General features: G+C 45.0%; 1 protein-coding gene across 1 annotated transcript in view; it reads right to left on the bottom strand.

Moving 5' to 3' along the window:
• Positions 1-17,155, bottom strand: part of LOC144676026 (substance-P receptor-like) — a gene marked incomplete at its 5' end in the record, with an annotated part of 52,966 nt that extends 35,811 nt beyond the window's left edge. Inside the window, one exon of the mRNA XM_078536549.1 lies at positions 16,955-17,155. Within this exon, the coding sequence (XP_078392675.1) occupies positions 16,955-17,155 (201 nt within the window). The remainder of the gene's footprint in view (positions 1-16,954) is intronic.
• Positions 17,156-18,817: the final 1,662 nt, after the last annotated feature.

Raw genomic sequence — 18,817 nt, 5'->3', positions numbered from 1 at the left:
CCGGCGGGCCTCCACAGCATCCAGCAGTCACTCGAGGGACACATAGTTGAAGCGGAGGGCTGCAGTCGTTTTTCCTTTGCTGGCCATGGCAGGTGAGCTGGTGGCGATGAGCGCTTTGCTGGCGGCTGCCTTTTAAAGATAGCAGCTGGCATGATGCAACAGCGGGGTGATGGTGGGCGGGCGAATGAGAGCCCGCTGGCCTTGGAAACGGCGTGTTTCGCGGGAGTGAATAAATAATAAAGCAGGTTCAGGACGATACGGCATGAAAACCTGCCATTTTTGTTGGCGAGTATGACTCCATTTTATCCGCCCGCTAACGCACTTAGTGCAATTCTGGAAAAATTCCACCCATCGATTGGGACCTAAATATTGAAGGGTGCATGACATTTAGGAGGGCAGGAAGTGAGGAAAAGGTGGAAGGGTGATTCTGTTAATTAATGATGGCATTAGCGCATTAGAGAGGGATAACCTAGTTCAGGAAACCAGAATGTAGAAGCAACTTGGGTTGAGATGAGAAATGACAAAGGCAAGAATGTCACTTGTCGGAGCGGTGTACAGGCCTCCTAGTTGTAACTACATGGTAGGACAGACTACAAAGAAAGAGATAGTGGGAGCTTGTCAGAATGATACAGCAATAATCATGGGGGCTTTAATCTACTTATAGACTGGAAATCAGTCACGCAAAAGTCACGTAGATTTGGAGTTCATAGAATGTTTTCGGGATAGTTTCTTGGAACAGCAAATTCTGGAGCCAACCAGAGAGCAGGCTATACTAGGCCTGGTATCATGCAAAGAGGTAGGATTAATCAATAACCTCATAGTGAAGGCACCCCTAGGTAACAGCGATCATAATGTGATTGAATTTTATATTCAGTTTGAGGGAGAGATAGATAGTAAGAGTTTATACAGTTGTTTAAATAAGAATAGAGTGAACAAAGTGAACATTGGTCCTATAGAAAGTGTGCCTGGGGAATCGTTAATGGAAAATAAGAATTGAATGGGTATTTTGCAACAATCTTCACTGTAGAGGATACAAGTAACATCCCAGAAATAGCTGTAAATCAGGAAATGGAAGGGAGGGAGGAACTCAGGAAAATTACAATCACCAGGGAAGTGGTACTGAGCAAATTGTTGGAGATGCAGGCTGACAAATTTTCAAGTCCTAATGGCTTCATTCTGGAATCTTAAAAGATAGTGAGATAGTTGGTGTGTTCGTTTTAATCTCCCAGAACTCTCTAGATTCATGGAAGGTCCCATTGGATAGGAAAATAGCAAATGTAACCACTTTACTCAAAAAGGGAGGGAGACAGAAAGCAGGAAATTACAGGCCAGTTAGCTTAACGCCTGTCACAGAGAAAATGTTAGAAGCTATTATTAAAGATGTTATAGTAGAGCACTTAGAAAATTCAAGGCAATCAGGCAGAGTCAACATGGTTTTGGAAAGGGAAATCATGTTTAACCAATTTATTGGAGTTCTTAGAAGGAGTCACATATTTGTAGATAAAGGGGAACCAGTGTACTTAAATTTTCAGAAGCCATTTGATAAGGTGCAACATCGGTTATTGCGGAAAATAAAAGCTCATGGTGTAGGGGGTAACATATTGGCATGGATAGAAGATTGGCTAGTTAACAAGAAGCAGAGAATTGGCATAAATGGGTCTTTTTCTGGTTGGCAGGATATAACGAGTGGTGTGCCACAGGGATCAGTGCTGGGGCCTCAACTTTTTACAATTTACATAAATTTTTTGGATGAAGGGATTGAAGGTTTGGCTGCTAAATTGACTCAGGACACAAAGGTAGATAGGAAAGCAAGTTGTCAAGAGGACATGAAGCTACAATGGGACATAGGTAGGTTAAGTGAGTGGGCAAAGATCTAGCAAATGGGATATATTGTGGGAAAATGTAAAAATTGTCCATTTTGGCAGGAAGAATAAAAAAGAAGCTTATTATCTAAGCTGAGGGATTGCAGAGCTCTGAGATTCAGAAGAACCTCGGTGTCCGAGTGCAAGAATCACAAAAGGCCAGTATGCAGGTACAGCAAGCAATTAGGAAAGCTAATAGAATGTTATCATTTATTACGAGGGGTATTGAATACAAAAGTAGGGAAGTTATGCTTTAGTTGTACAGGGTACTGGTGAGACCACATGTGACGTACTGTGTACAGAACTGGTCTCCTTATTTAAGGAAGGGTGTAAATGCATTGGAAACAGCTCAGAGAAGGTTTACCAGACTAATACCAGGGATGGGTGGGTTGTCTTATGAGAAAAGGTTGAACAGGCTAGGCTTGTATACACTGGAGTTCAGAAGAGTAAGAGGCAACTTGACTGAAACCTTTAAGATCCTGAGGGGTCTTGACAGGGTGGATGTGGAGAAGATGTTTTCTCTTGTGAGAGAATCTGGAACTTGTGGTCACTGTTTAAAAATAATCATTTAAGACAGGGATGAGGAGAATTTTTTTCTCTGAGAGTTGAGAGTCTTTGGAACTGTTCCTCAAAAGGTGGTGGAAGCAGAGTCTTTGAATAATTTTAAGGCAGAGCTAGATAGATTCTTGATAAACAAGGGGGTGAAAGGTTATCAGGGGTAGGCAGGGGTATGGAGTTGAGGTTACAATCAGATTAGCCATAGCCATATTGAATGGTGGAGCAGGCTCAAGGGACTGAGTGGCCTACTCCTGCTCCTAATTTGTATGTTTGTATGTATATTTGCATATGTAAAGTTCTTTCCTGAGAGTCATTGTCCCCCAGAGAGTGTTTTTGCTAAAGTGGGATTGTCAGGCCTGTGGCAGTAGCTGAGCTTCCCAGCTTCCTGAGTGGAATACATGCATGCTGGGAATGAGTAAAACTGAAGAAGGATTCAATTGCAGATTGTGGTGACAGCCTGTAAATTGCAGCATTTGGATGGGAGAAAGGTGTAAGGAAAAAGAAAAAGCTAACATGGTTCAAAAGATGGTGCCAAGAAGACACCGGGATACTTAAATCCGACACCAGTGACTTCAATCACTTCCTATTAAGTCCCCTTTCCATCAGGATCCTGAATCCCAATTTCCATGTAATTATCGATCACTTGAGAGCAAAGCATATTAACGAAGATGCAGTTGTGCCTACTTTAATTGCACCCTCAGTGATCTCCTGCCAGCAATGAAGCTCATTACTTCGGCGCATAATCGACAAACACATCATGTAAATTCAGCAGTTGCAAAGGACCATGGCAGATGTCAGAGCTCAGCACATTCTCTTACTTTTTAACCCTTGCTTGTCAGCATGCAATTGGGTAACGAAGATAGGTAGTACAGAAAAATAGGGAAGTAGAGCGTAAAAGAGACAGGGAGGGAAAGACGTGGAGGATAAATGTAACTTTGGGCCATAGTATAAATTGGACAAGAATAAATTATCCACATATTTCCACCGAACCAATATTTCTTTCCATTCACTTTAACAAAGAGGAAATTTGAGCGATGTATTTAATGTGTGGTTAATTTGACAGTGCCTATTTTACAACCATCACTTTCACTCAAGATTACCCCGTGGAGACAGAGGGATACATTTGAAGGCAGAGAAGATTGGAGAATAAAAATGAAAGGGAGAGACAGAAAGAGAGCAAAACAGGGGGAGGAAGAGAAATGGGGAAAGATGGAGGGGGGCGAGTTCTTCGTAATATGAAAGGTCAAGCCTCTTTCTTAGTGTTTTGGAGGAGCTCAGTTTTGATGGGCACTGACAATCTGAGAAGTTAGAAGATCATCTTGCAAAATCATTATGTAATGCAATGTTCCCCAAGCACCTAATTGGGCTGAAATCAGGATCTTTTAAACAGTGTCTATTTGTATTACTGTATCAGCCAATGAGCTGAAGGTGGGGTGGGACTCAGGGCAAACAGTCTATTTTACAGCAAACAAAGACCATTTATACAGATAACAGTTTACTTGAACAGTGCATGGCTGTAAAGTCTATAGAGTCTACTTAAAAAGCATCTCCACGAATTACATCAAACAAAACTCATGACTGAATCTACAGCACTGTTTCCAGATAAAAGCAGTGTGATTTCTCCAGCAAAATGCACTGAGTGAAGGTTGGTTACATAATACAAATTTATGTGCTTAAAATCCTGCCATGATTGACAGGAGAGTTGCTCAATCATCTCCACTCTGGCCAGGAATAGTGTTAACTTCCTGTTAGATGAGGTGATAGGAGGCAAGGGCAACTTGCGGTCAGGATAGCACATAAGCACAGACAGAATAATGGAATCAGTCCCACTACCACTGAGAATACAACATCCTAAGGAGTATCAAAATACCCACACAGCAAGACCAGACAACGAGATCAAAGGTTAAGGGAGCAAAGAGTAAAATTTGATATATATACATGGATGCCAGAAGAATTCAAAAGAAAATAGTTGAACTTCAGCCAATAGTGTCTAATGGTGTTTTACAAATCCAAGAGATGTGGTTCAAATGCTGGATGTGAAAATAACTTAAAAAGGTGAAGGGGGAAAGAAAGAACTGAGGGGAGGAAGAAAAAGGGATGTCCTTTACATAAAGGATACCTGGGAGACTGACACAGTCAATCCAACCAAACAAGAAAAACTACAGTCAACATTCCCAAGCTAACTGTGTGCAAGGTCAAAAGAGCTAGGACAGCATCAGGGTTATCCATAATTGGTTTACTCTATACCAAAGACGACAAGGTACATCTTAGTGTGGAGATCAGATGGGGATGTGATTAAAAAAAGGCACCATGCAAAGGCAGAGAGCATTTACTGCAGTTACTGCTGTCATGGGAAGCCAGCAGAATTAACAGTTTTGAACACTGAGATAAATGGCCATAAGATCTTCTTTACCTAATCGTTTCTTTTCACAATGGATCTGTGAGATGATTAAAGTCTGTCATTTCTCCTTGGCTACATTTTATTTTTGTCAGAGTGTAAAAAATTATGAGGGGCATAAATAGGGTAGACAGGGAGGAACATTTCCCCTTGGTGGAGGTAAGGGGCAGGAGGTTTAGAGGGGTTGTGAGGAAGAATTTTTTCACCCAAAGGGTGGTGGGACTCACTGCCTGAAAGGGTAGTAGAGGCAGAAACCCTCTTAACATTTAAGAAGTATTTGGATGTGCACTTGCGATGCCATGGCATACAAGGCTACAGGCCTACTGTTAGAAAATGGGAGTAGAATAGTTAGATACTTGTTTGACCGGTGCAGACTCGATGGGCCAAAGAGCCTTTTTCTGTGCTGTAGACCTCTGTGACTCTATGACTATGACATTGATATCATTTTCCCCTGAATCAATATTTGTGCCATTGAGGGCACTTACCAGTTTTGGTTCTCTTCACACCCGAATCCTGGCAATAGTGGAGAACTGAGTGATGCATTGGGTTAATTACTGACTTTTCATCTCAGCATCTGAATTTAAATCCAACCTCTGCTTGCAAAGCTGTAATATGTTTGGACAGCTTTAATTCACAGACAGGTCTGATGATGGGCTGGTCTAGGAAATGGAAAGGACACCTCAATGCAATAAGGTTTGATCTTCTTCAGTTGGGTTTGAGGCACATTGTTGGGGTAAAATAGAGGGGTTTTTGTTGAGGATGGATAGCTTGATGTTGCCACCAGGCACTGGAGATGGAGAATACAGAAAAAGGCATGAACCCTTCCCCACCCCAATATTCACACACTGGAGGCTCAAAGCTCTTTGAGTGAGTCACGTTTGAATGGCTGATTTTGAAAAGAGTACTTGCTCACTCTCCCACTTAGGTCACAGAGTTCAGTACATTCTGTTTTTGGAACTCCATGGAATTCCATTGCACCTAACAAAGATCTCCAACATTCATGGGTCTCGAGGAGATAGAAATGTTAAAGGCAGAGTCATTACTGGCAACTGCTGTCCAAGAAAATGGGAGCAGTAGTTATCTTCTGAAATTGTTGAACTCAATGTTGAGTTTATAAAGTACCTAATCAAAAGATAGGGTGTTGTTCCTTGAGTTTTCATTCAGTTCTATTAAAAAATAGTAGGAGATCAAATCAAAGTTTTGAACAGGGAGTGGGATGGAGAATAAAAAGGACAAGCAACCAGAAGCTCAGAGTCATGCTTGCCACAAAGCTACATTTCGTCCCCTCGGTGTAGAGGAGATTACATCATGAACAGTGGATGAAATATTGAAAAGTGATAAATCACTGTTCCATCTGGAAGGAGTGTTTGGGGCTGTGGAAGATGGCAAGAGAGGAAGTAAAAGGGCAGGTGTTGCTTCTCCTGCAGTTGCAGAGAAGGTGCAGTGGGAGGGGATGTTCAGGGTGATTGAAGAGTGGACCAGGGTGTTGTAGGGGGAACAGTCCCTTCAGAATGCTGAAAGGGGAAGGGAAGATATGTTTGGTGGTGGTATCACGGTGGAGGGGGCAGAAATTGTGAAAGAATCTGTTGAATGTGGAGGCTGGTGGCATCATCTTGTGAAGTTGAGAAGTTGAAGCAGATGTTCTAATTTATAAAGAGTGGAACATTATGATGCTATGACCGAATGCCTGACCTGACACATAATACTCTAGCAACATTCATAATAAAGCTCCGGGACTGCATCTCAGTGCCAACAGACTCCTGTTTTACAAAGGGAAAAGCAGAGAGTAAATATCACAGACAACAATTCTCAATAAAAAGCCTGGAATGTTGGTCAATTCTGAGAAATCAACTGCGGCTGCTAACCTTTAAATAACCTGGTTGGAAACCGTAAAAGTTAAAAATCCATTTTAAAGAGCTCTCACCCACTAAATCCAATAATTTTTTAAAAATCATTTGTAAAAACCTACAAGCAAGTGTTTTTACAGATAAGAACAGAACAGCCTTGCTCCTGATAAAATGTTACACAACAGGCTTGTAACATTATGTAATCATTCTCAAACATCCCCACTTCTGACCTTATGATGGAAGGAAGGTCATTGGTGAAACGACTGAAGATGGTTGGGTCTAGGACACTACTCTGAGGAACTCCTGCACTGATGTCCTGGGCTGAGGTGATTGGCCTCCAACAACCACAACCATCTTCCTTTGTGCTAGGTATGACTTCAACCAGTGGAGAATTTTCCCCCTGATTCCTATTGACTCCAGTTTTGCTAGGGCTCCTTGATGCCACACTCGGTCAAATACGACCTTGATGTCAAGGGCAGTCACTCTTGCCTCACTTTGTGAGTTCAGCTCTTTTATCCATGTTTGAACCAAGGCTGTAATGAGGTCAGGAGCTGAGTGGCCCTGGCAGAATCCAGACTGAGTGTCAGTGGGCATGCTCTTGATCAGCAAGTGCCGCTTGATAGCACTGTTGATGACCCCTTCCATCATTTTACTGAGTGTGAGAGTTTAGATTGATGAGATGGTTGCTTTACCTGGTGGCACAGATGAGATCATTCCTCCTCTTTCTGCAATGGATGGCCAATCTCTTCTGTACAGCATTAGCATTGACCAGCATTGCCACCGCCTCCCAAGCCAGAGTGGTGCGATTGCTGGACCTCTTGCAGCCAGAGTGGGACTAGAGGACATCGTAGCGGGCCTCCAAAAGGCATTCCAGGGACGGGTCACTGAACTCTTCCTGGCTTTCGGGGCCATGTCTTCACTGCAGCTGTCCTGGGCCACAAGCATTGAGAACTGTGTGTGCAGCTGCAGTTTAGATATGCGCCTGGAGTGAAGAAACGGTGAGGTAACGGCATGGCGGGCAATATAGAGGCTGCCTGCCAGCAAGACAGCGTGTTTCCTGTGGCTACATAATTAATGAGGTGGGAAGCAAATGATACAGTGCAAAAAACCTGTCCTAGCAGCTGGCGAAATCCTTTTATCAAGCCTGCCATCGCACTTAGTGCGATTCAGTGAAAATTCCGGCCATTGTCGTGAAGATTTGCAGTTTTCTCAATTTATACTTTTGGGACTAACCGGTTTAACATGTGGACAGAGGGGGCATAGGGAGAGGTTGGATATTGCAGGAGGGGAACAATGGTCTCATTGATTTTGTGCAGCTCTAAGAGTGAACTGACTTAAAGCACCTTCTTGAATTCTGCACTTGCTTTATGGTGCTTCTAACACATGTTCTGCAGTCACCTCCCACAATCTATCTAAAATTGCAAATCAGTGACCCTCATTATGTTACCTATTACCAGGGACATAGTAGCATAGGCAGTGTTTCTCTCCATCAGCAAATCACAAGGCACTATCAATGTTGGCTCAGGAGATCATTGTCACATATGGCAGCTTGTTCCTGTGAGTGCCGTTTGAACCTTCACTAAGAAAGAGGGAGCCAGCAGTAACTAGCAGAAGGTTAGCAGTAGAATGAAACCAACGGTAAGGCAACATTTCCGGTGTCTGACATGAAAACAAGATGCATCAGAGCCAATTCAAATGATCTTTGAAGAAATCAGCAGCTTACAAACTGATCAGAAACTCTGCTAAATTTGCAGCAGTTAGAGGCTTGTAATAGCCACTCTTATCATTGGAATTGCTGAGAAGAGGAAATTGGAAATTGCCAAAGACAGCACCCTCTTAGGATCTTTCAGCATACACTAAAGTGGAAGAAACATTTCTGTCTCGAAGCCATTGCAGTGACAATGAGCCATAACTGTTGAGCAGGTGGACAGAACACAGTGAATTCACTGTGGCATTTATAAATGGAATAGAGATTGTGTGTGTCTGATTGACAGGGGCCACATGGCAATTTTAAACCATGAGAGCTCAACACAGATCCTCAAAGAATTTCACACTGAGCAGAGAGGCAACAACCAGCAAATTTAAAAAAGACAGGGCAAGTGAATGTACATAGATTGACAGTTCAGCTGAGTATCTCCAGGGTCCATTCAGCACAGAACCGAGGAGATAAAAACAGATCCATTCACACTGAGGTGACAGCAATCAGCAGAAGTCAGTAGCCTGCCTTAGGATTTTCATAGACTGAGGCAAATGGTGTCAAGCATAAAGATTGCTGCCAAAGTGACATTATAGAGTACCAGATAGTACATTGTGCTTTCTGTTTGGAGATATTCTCATTTATCCTCAATCAGCAAGAAGTTTCTGGGAGCACAAAGCAGGACTGGCAGTATTAATGTTTTGAGCATAGGCCCTTTGTCACAGCTGAAGTTGTGAGGAAGGGTGTGTACTCAAATGGTGAACCAATCTTTCCTTTTTCTTACTGCTGCCAAGCTTGCCATGCATTTCCAACCACTTTCCTCACTTTCCAAGAAGGGTCAAACTTTCTTTTTGGAAGCTGGAGCAAGTGGAATACATTGTCATTCTCATTCTGTTTCTAACCCTGCTTTCTCCCTTGATTTCTATTTCGTGGATCCTTTCCTGTAATGTCTCTCGAGAAAACTTTTCTGATAAAGATCCATCATTTGTGCCACCACGAGTCCTCTGGCTCCCAGGAAGATTCATTTATTTTATTGGGGATACCCTCTGAGGAAGAAAGCAGCAATAACACCATACCAGTCTGATTCAGATTAGTACAAGCATTGTGGATTTTAATATTTACCCTTCACCATATTTTTCTTGGTGTATTTTGAATTACAATCTAAAATCTTCAGGCATGATGCAGGATTATGTATTAAATGAGGCTGAACCAAAGTAAACCCTCATGGTCCAAGCAACCACAGGAAATGAGTTGCTGGAAGCCAACTGATGCAGGAAGAAGATGTATGTCAGATCTGCCTGAATTATACACTTTCCTAAAACATTCAGGCCTGGGAACCATGGCTGTGTTCTTTCCACATGCTCCCATGTCAGGCCAACACTTGTTGAGATCAGTAAGCTCAGCAAAGATAGAGACTCCTGTGGGGTCGATCTGAAGAACCTGAAACTTGCCCAGGCCTGATACCTGTTTATTGTTGGCGAATGCCGTTAAGGCCCTTTCAACAGATGTTAGTTCCCTAATTTAAATACTTAGGGCAGACTAAAATAAAGGCCCCACGATTTTTGATTTAGTAGTGGGACAAATGCTGTTGCAGATTGACTGCAGGCTGTCCCTCTGCTAAATTGTTATGTTTTGTGTTTGAAGAATAGAGGTAATGCATACCAATTCCTCCCCCAGTATGTTTAATTCCATTAGGGAGAAAACAGATAGCACAATCAGTAATATAAAAAATAACTCAAACTAATTGAGAGAGATTCTTGGCATTTCCCTGGTCTCTAACCCTTTCAACTTAGGAGCTACTTCAGTTTCCATTTGTTTTTATGATTGAATTCCCCTTGTCACTTAAACTCTAACATCAATGATCTGTGCTTTGTCTTTTATTTATTTTTGCTGATTTGAGGATTGATAGGGCTGAGCACATGGGTCTGTTCAAACAATCGGAGCCAGGCTGGCTGCCAAATGACATGGCTCTTTGTATGTGATAGACAGCACCAAGTTCATCAGAGTCATATGGAAGGCTAGTGTGCTGTTGAGTAGCCCTGCCAGACCTTCGAGGAAATGCCTGTATTCTCAATCCTGCTGCCGAATGCCATGTGGTGCTCCTTGGGTTTGATTGAACATACGATGATTTAGCCAAGTTCAATGTTGTGGGGGTCCAAGACTGCATTCCCCAATGGTCTCAAGCCATTCCTGCCAAGGACTGCAGATGGGCACACAGTCAAATCTACTCGTACTCAATCCACACAGAAATAAGCTCCCCCTATGAGGAAACCTCTGCCAGGTGCCTGCTTTCCACGAACCTTCTATCCCCAGACAAGATGTATCTTCTGAGTCAGCTCTCGTATCGGAGTGAACTGGATAAGTTCATGTTTCAGAGCAGACTGAAGCATCTTGTTGATGGCCTGGCTGTTGTCTTGAGCTCGCTTAGGTACCAGTGCCATACAAACAATGCATCTGTGATATATGCGTCACATGTGCCAGCCTGGGCTCAGTGGGTAGCACTTTCACCTCTGATTCAGAAGGTTCTGGGTTCAAGTTTCATTTAGATCTCCTTTGCTGTCTGTGAGAGCTTGCTGTACACAAATTGGCTGCCATTTTTCCTACATTATAGCAGATGCTACACTTCAAAAAATTTCATTGGCTGTAAAGTGCTTTAAAACAACCTGAGGTCACGAAAGGAGCTCTCTCTCCCTATAAATATGTATGCAAGTCTTTTTTTAATTTAATCAATTGAATTGTGTAACCAAGGTTTCTTGCTGTGAAACATTTCAGTCAGCAGATCCCAAAAGGATATTAAAATGCATAGTAAGCAACAGAGATAAAAACAAAAAACTACTGCGGATGCTGGAAATCCAAAACAAAAACAGAATTACCTGGAAAAACTCAGCAGGTCTGGCAGCATCGGTGGAGAAGAAAAGAGTCGACGTTTCGAGTCCACATGACCCTTCAACAGAACTGAGTATAGTTAGGAGAAGGGTGAAATATAAGCTGGTTTAAGGTGGGGGGCGGGGGAGAGAGAAGTTGAGGGTGGGGTGGTTGTAGGGACAAGCAAGCGGTAAAAGGAGCAGATAATGAAAAGATGTCACAGACAAAAGGATCAAAGGGGTGTTGAAGGTGGTGATATTATCTAAGAAAAGTGCTAATTAAGAATGGATGGCAGGACACTCAAGGTACAGCTCTAGTGGGGCTGGGGTGGAAAGACTGACAAGGTATTAGTTGTAGATTTAAAAATAATGGAAATAGGCGGGAAAAGAAAAATCTATATAAATTATTGAAAAAAAAACAAAAGGGAGGGGGAAGAAACGGGGTGGGGATGGGGGGAGGGAGTTTAAGATCTAAAGTTGTTGAATTCAATATTCAGCCCGGAAGGCTGTAAAGTGCCTAGTCGGAAGATGAGGTGCTGTTCCTCCAGTTTGCGTTGGGCTTCACTGGAACAATGCAGTAAGCCAAGGACAGACATGTGGGCAAGAGAGCAGGGTGGAGTGTTAAAATGGCAAGCGACAGGGAGGTTTGGGTCTTTCTTGCGGACAGACCACAGGTGTTCTGCAAAGCGGTCGCCCAGTTTGCGTTTGGTCTCTCCAATGTAGAGGAGACCGCATTGGGAGCAATGAATACAGTAGACTAAGTTAGGGGAAATGCAAGTGAAATGCTGCTTCACTTGAAAGGAGTGTTTGGGCCCTTGGACGGTGAGGAGAGAGGAAGTGAAGGGGCAGGTGTTGCATCTTCTGCGTGGGCATGGGGAGGTGCCATAGGTGGGGGTTGAGGAGTAGGGGGTGATGGAGGAGTGGACTAGGGTGTCCCGGAGGGAACGATCCCTACGGAATGCCGCCAGGGGGGTGAAGGGAAGATGTGTTTGGTGGTGGCATCATGCTGGAGTTGGCGGAAATGGCGGAGGATGATCCTTTGAATGCGGAGGCTGGTGAGGTGATAAGTGAGGACAAGGGGGACCCTATCATGTTTCTGGGAGGGAGGAGTAGGCGTGAGGGCGGATGCACGGGAGATGGGCCGGACACGGTTGAGGGCCCTGTCAACGACTGTGGCTGGAAAACCTCGGTTAAGGAATAAGGAGGACATGTCGGAGGAACTGTTTTTGAAGGTAGCGTCATCTGAACAGATGCGACGGAGGTGAAGGAACTGAGAGAATGGGATGGAGTCCTTACAGGAAGCGGGGTGTGAGGAGCTGTAGCCGAGGTAGCTGTGGGAGTCGGTAGGTTTGTAATGGATATTGGTGGACAGTCTATCATCAGAAATTGAGACAGAGAGGTCAAGGAAGGGAAGAGAAGTGTCAGAGATGGACCATGTGAAAATGATGGAGGGGTGCAGATTGGAAGCAAAATTAATAAATTTTTCCAGGTCCCGACGAGAGCATGAAGCAGCACCGAAGTAATCATCGATGTACCGGAGAAAGAGTTGTAGGAGGGGGCTGGAGTAGGACTGGAACAAGGAATGTTCCACATACCCCATAAAGAGACAGGCATAGCTGGGGCCCATGCGGGTACCCATAGCCACACCTTTTATTTGGAGGAAGTGAGAGGAGTTAAAGGAGAAATTGTTCAGTGTGAGAACAAGTTCAGCCAGACGGAGGAGAGTAGTGGTGGATGGGGATTGTTGGGGCCTCTGTTCAAGGAAGAAGCTAAGGGCCCTCAGACCATCCTGGTGGGGGATGGAGGTGTAGAGGGATTGGACATCCATGGTGAAGAGGAAGCGGTTGGGGCCAGGGAACTGGAAATTGTTGATGTGACGTAAGGTGTCAGAGGAATCATGGATGTAGGTGGGAAGGGACTGGACAAGGGGAGAGAGAAGGGAGTCAAGATAACGAGAAATGAGTTCCGTGGGGCAGGAACAGGCTGACACGATCGGTCTGCCGGGACAGTTCTGTTGTGGATTTTGGGTAGGGGGTGGAAGCGGGCCGTCCGAGGTTGGGCGACTATCAGGTTGGAAGCTGTGGGAGGAAGATCTCCAGAGGAGATGAGGTCAGTGACAGTCCTGGAAACAATAGCTTGATGTTCCGTGGTGGGGTCATGGTCCAGGGAGAGGTAGGAGGAAGTGTCTGCGAGTTGACGCTCAGCCTCCGCGAGGTAGAGGTCAGTGCGCCAGACAACAACAGCACCACCCTTGTCAGCGGGTTTGATAACAATGTTGGGGTTGGACCTGAGAGAACGGAGTGCAGTAAGTTCAGAGAGAGACAGATTAGAAAGGATGAGAGGTGCAGAGAAATTGAGACAGTCTTTCCACCCCATCCCCACTAGAGCTGTACCTTGAGTGTCCTGCCATCCATTCTTCATTAGCACTTTTCTTAGATAATATCACCACCTTCAACACCCCTTTGATCCTTTTGTCTGTGATGTCTTTTGATTATCTGCTCCTATCACTGCTTGCTTGTCCCTACAACCACCCCACCCTCAACTTCTCTCTCCCCCGCCCCCCACCTTAAACCAGCTTATATTTCACCCCTCTCCTAACTATACTCAGTTCTGTTGAAGGGTCATGTGGACTCGAAACATCGACTCTTTTCTTCTCCACCGATGCTGCCAGACCTGCTGAGTTTTTCCAGGTAATTCTGTTTTTGTTTTAGTAAGCAACAGATCCTACTCATTGAGAAATCACTACAGCGACAAAACTCCCAAATATTGACTGCCAGCTTACTTCTGACCATCAAATATGAATACACTATGAAACTTCTGACAGCCAAATGATGAAGTAGGAAACCAGATGCCAATATTATGCTTAATACTATATTTATTTACAGAATGCAACATTACAAATGTCTGCCTCCTCCCTAACCAACACCCAATGTCCCAGAAGTCTCTCTTTATATGTGCCCAATGTACTTAATCAACCAATGTTCTCCATCTGTATATCCTTAACCATAATAATATAATTAACATACCATTAACACATAAAACAAGAGCACAATAAATCCCATTGTAGACTGAGAAATATTTCACAAAGGCCCTAATACCAGTTTGGATCAATATCTCTGAGTCATATATCATTGAAACAGAAAGTATGTGTTCAAGTCCCATTTCAGGGATTTCAACACACAAACTAGACTGACACTCCGGTGCAGTACAGAAGGAGTGCCACACTGTTGGATGTGCCGTCTTTCGGATTAGACATGAAGCCAAGGTCCTAATCTCCGCTGTTAGGCGCAAAACATCCTATAGCAATTTTTGAAGATGTGCAGAGAATTCTGTTGACATCCAGGCCAACTTTCTTCCCTTGACCAACGCCACAAAGAATAGATTAACTGCTGAAGTTAAACATGCTGGTCAAACATGGGCAAGGAAACCTCCTGCTGATTACCACGTACCATGCCCCCTCAGCTGACGAATCAGTACTCCTCCATGTTTAACAGCACTTGGGGGAAGCACTGAGGGTGGCAAGGGAGCAGAATGTACTCTGGGTGGGGGACTTCAATGTCCATAACCCCCATTCTGGTTCGGTAGCACCACCACAGACTGAGCTGGCCGAGTCCCAAAGAACATAGCTGCTAAACTGGATCTGCAGCAGGTGGTGAGGGAACCAAGAGGGAAAAACTACTTGACCTCACTTTCACCAATCTACCTGCCGAAGGAGTTTCCACCACACAGTCCTTGTGGAGGTGAAGTCCCATCTTCACATTGAGGATATCCTCCATCGTGTTGTGTGGCACTACCACCATGCTAAATGAGGTAGATTTTGAACAGTTCTAGCAACTCAAGACTGGGCCATCATGAGGCGCTGTGGGTCATCAGCAACAGCAGAACTGTACTCAACCACAATCTGTAACCTCATGGCCTGCCATATCCCCCTCTCTACCATTGCCACAAAGCCAAGGGATTAACCCTGGTTCAATGAAGGGTGCAGGAGGGCATGCCAGGAGTAGCACCAGGCTTACCTAAATATGAGGTGTCAACCTGGTGAAGCTATAACAGGACTACTTGTGTGCCATACAGCATAAGCAGCAAGTGATAGACAGAGCTAAGCGATTCCACATCCAATGGATCAGATCTAAGTTCTGCAGACCTACCACATCCAGTCATGAGTGGTGTTGGACAATTAAACAACTCGCCTGAGAAGGAAGTTCCACAAATATCCCCATCCTCACTGATGGAGGAGCCCAGCATATCAGTGCAAAAGATAAGGCTGAAGCATTTGCAACAATCTTCAGCCAGAAGTGCTGAGTGGATGGTACACCTCGGCCTCCTCCAAAGGTCCCCAGCATCACAGATGCCAGTCTTCAGTCTATTCGATTCACTCCACATGATATCAAGAAATGGCTGAAGGCACGGAATACTGTAAAGACTTTGGGCCTTGACAATATTCTGGCAATAGTACAGAAAACTTGTGCCCTAGAACTTGCTGCGCTCCTAGCCAAGCTGTTCCAGTACAGCTACAACACTGGCATCTACCTCCATTGCTTTCTGGGAAGAGAATTCCATTTATTAACAACACTCACAGAGAAAAACTTTCTCCTCATCTCCATCTTAAAAGGGAGATCTGTTAGACCACTTAGTATTCAGAAATACTGAGAATCTATTAACATAAATTTGCACTTCTCTTAGAAAATTAGAAATTTCCCTTCATTGGCTCTGTAAAAGTGAACTATTTGTTCACTTGTTTGGCAAGTAACATTTGTGCCACACAAGTGCCAGGCAAAGACCATCTCCAAGACCATCCCAGCCATCGCCCTTTGACATTCAATGGCATTACCATCACTGAATCCCTGGCTATCAATATCCTGGGGGTTACTATTGACCAGAAATTAAACTGGACTAGCCATATAAATACTATGGCTACAAGAACAGGCCAGAGGCTAGGAATTCTGCAGAGAGTAACTTACCTCCTGAGTTCCAGAGCCTGTCTGCCATCTACAAGGCACAAGTCAGGAGTGTGATGGAATACTCCCCATTTGCCTGGATGAGTGCACCTCCAACAACACTCAAGAAGCTCGACACCATCCAGTGCAAAGCAGTCCACTTGATTGTCACCCTTACCACCACCTTCAACATCCACTCCCTCCACCACCGATGCACAGTAGCAGCAGTGTGTACCATCTAAAAGAAGCACTGCAGGAACTCACCAAGTCTCCTTTAACAGCACCTTCCAAACCCACGACCGCTACCATCTAGAAGGACAAGGGCAGCAGATGCATGGGAACACCACCACCTGTAAGTTCCACTCCAAACCACTCACCATCCTGGCTTGGAAATATATCGCCGTTCCTTCACTGTTGCTGGATCAAAATCTTGGAACTCCCTCCCTACACCACATGGAGTGCAGCAGTTCAAGAAGGTAGCTCAAGGGCAATTAGGGATGGGTAATAAATGCTGGCCTAGCCAGCGATGCCCATGTCCCATGAACGAATAAAAAAAGTATCTTAGTCTTATTTATGTTCTGTGTATAGTAGTAAATTTGAAACTATTGCTTGAATTAATGTGCTTTCAAAAGAACACTTAATGGTGAGATACCCTGAAATCACAGAGTAGGACACAGCAGGGACTCACACCCACAAATAACTCATGTGACAAGACTCTTTACCTGGGCCAGGGAAGGATGGCTGTATATAACTGACAAGATGTGAATAAGGCAGTATCAAAAGATAACTTACGTAGTTTCGTGTCTTGTGCCATTGTCTGCGTTCTCGGGCCAATCCACATAACATACCACCCTGCCTGGGAACTGCTCTGTCCTGGAGTAATAGCACTGTGGAAAGGCCAGGGTCAAAGCCACCACCCAGATAGTTCCAATGACGATTTTGGTGGCTGTTGCTGACAATCTTGGTTTCAGTGGATGAATGATAGCCATGTACCTGCATAATGGAAAAGAACCACATTGTGAAAACAGAAGGTGATTTAAGGAGAGACTCTTAATTCATTCTTCTCCTCTTCAAAGGATCCTGAGTTAAGCTCAAAGCAACTCCAAAACGTCAGTCAGTGAACACTATTATAAGTGTTTTTTTCTTTCCTGTGTGCTGTTGATAGGCTATTCAATAGTGAGGCTATTTTAGATTGGTATACTGCCTTCACGAGATATCCACATTAATACACTGCCTCACAGGAGTTCATTCTGAGTGGAATCCTGGGCTATTTTGTTTCCAGCCCTGCCTAGTCAGTAATATAGTAACAGTAGGGACAAAAACAGATGAGATACAGCAATAGGCCAGTTACAGCAGTAAACAGAACGTTCATGTAGAGAATGTCATTTTGTCCTTTGAACCTGCTCCACGTTCAATTAGACTGTGGCTGATCAGCACCTCAACTCCATTAACTAGTGTTTGCTCCATGTCCCTTACCTAACAATGGTGCCAATTGTAATGCCAAAAAGCTGCAAAGTTAACAGGAATCCAGGCGCTTGATGGAACAGTTTATTATTTTCCCTTCAGCTCCATTTGAAACCAGATCATATAAGTAAAAGTAAGTAACCCCTCCCAGACAGCTGTAAGATTCTGCAGCACAAGAGTTCAAGCCACTTCAACTTGGATTCTCAGCGGATTCTCAGCCAACTGGTCATAAATTGGCACCGAGTGATGGTTCACACTTACAGATGTCATTATCACACTGCACACTAATGCTATACATTATCAATGTTAATGATCATTCCACACAGGTCTGAATGTTATGCTCCTCCACCGGCAGGTTTTTTGGAAGGTGGGAAGCATGGAATTGAAGGGACAGGATTCCCTCTGGGTTCCTGCCTGCCACGACCTTACAGCGATTTTACACTAGGGCAAGCAAGGCCTCGGACAGGAATCCTGCCCTTGCCCCAGTTGAGGCCCTTAAGAGCCCAATTATTGGTCACTTAAGTGCCATTTCCCACGCAGCCTCAGTTTTTAGGCTGGTGGGAGGGTTGACTTTGTGTGAGGGAAGCCTGAAAATCAACGGAACTAGATCTCGGGTGGGAAGGTGGGGGCGGGTGCCTCCATCAGAAACCCCCTGAAGTCTGCACACCCCCCACCCCGCCCCCACCACCACACATGGCCTCTGGACCTCCCAACTCGCTGCCTGGGTCTTCCCCAAGACCTGAATGCCCCCTTCACACGGCGCACACCCGCCCCTCACCCCCTCGCCTCCCTCCCCCCCCCGCCTCCCTCCCCCCCCGCCTCCCTCCTCCCCTGCCTCCCTCCTCCTCCTCCTCCTCCTCCCCCCCTTCCTCCTCCTCCCTTCCTCCTCCTCCTCCTCCCCCCTTCCTCCTCCTCCCCCCTTCCTCCTCCTCCCCCCCTTCCTCCTCCTCCCCCCCCTTCCTCCTCCTCCCCCCCTTCCTCCTCCTCCTCCCCCCTTCCTCCTCCTCCTCCTCCCCCCTTCCTCCTCCTCCCCCCTTCCTCCTCCTCCTCCTCCCCCCTTCCTCCCCCTCCTCCTCCCCCCTCCTTCCTCCTCCTCCCCTCCTTCCTCCTCCTCCCCTCCTTCCTCCTCCTCCCTTCCTCCTCCTCCTCCTCCCCCCTTCCTCCTCCTCCTCCTCCCCCCTCCTCCTCCTC

Source organism: Cetorhinus maximus, unplaced genomic scaffold (genome assembly GCF_964194155.1).
Source record: "Cetorhinus maximus unplaced genomic scaffold, sCetMax3.hap1.1 HAP1_SCAFFOLD_1299, whole genome shotgun sequence".
In the NCBI taxonomy this organism is placed as follows: Eukaryota; Metazoa; Chordata; class Chondrichthyes; order Lamniformes; family Cetorhinidae; genus Cetorhinus; species Cetorhinus maximus.
Note: the sequence above shows the minus strand (reverse complement) of the source record. Positions and strands in the feature narration are given on the sequence as shown.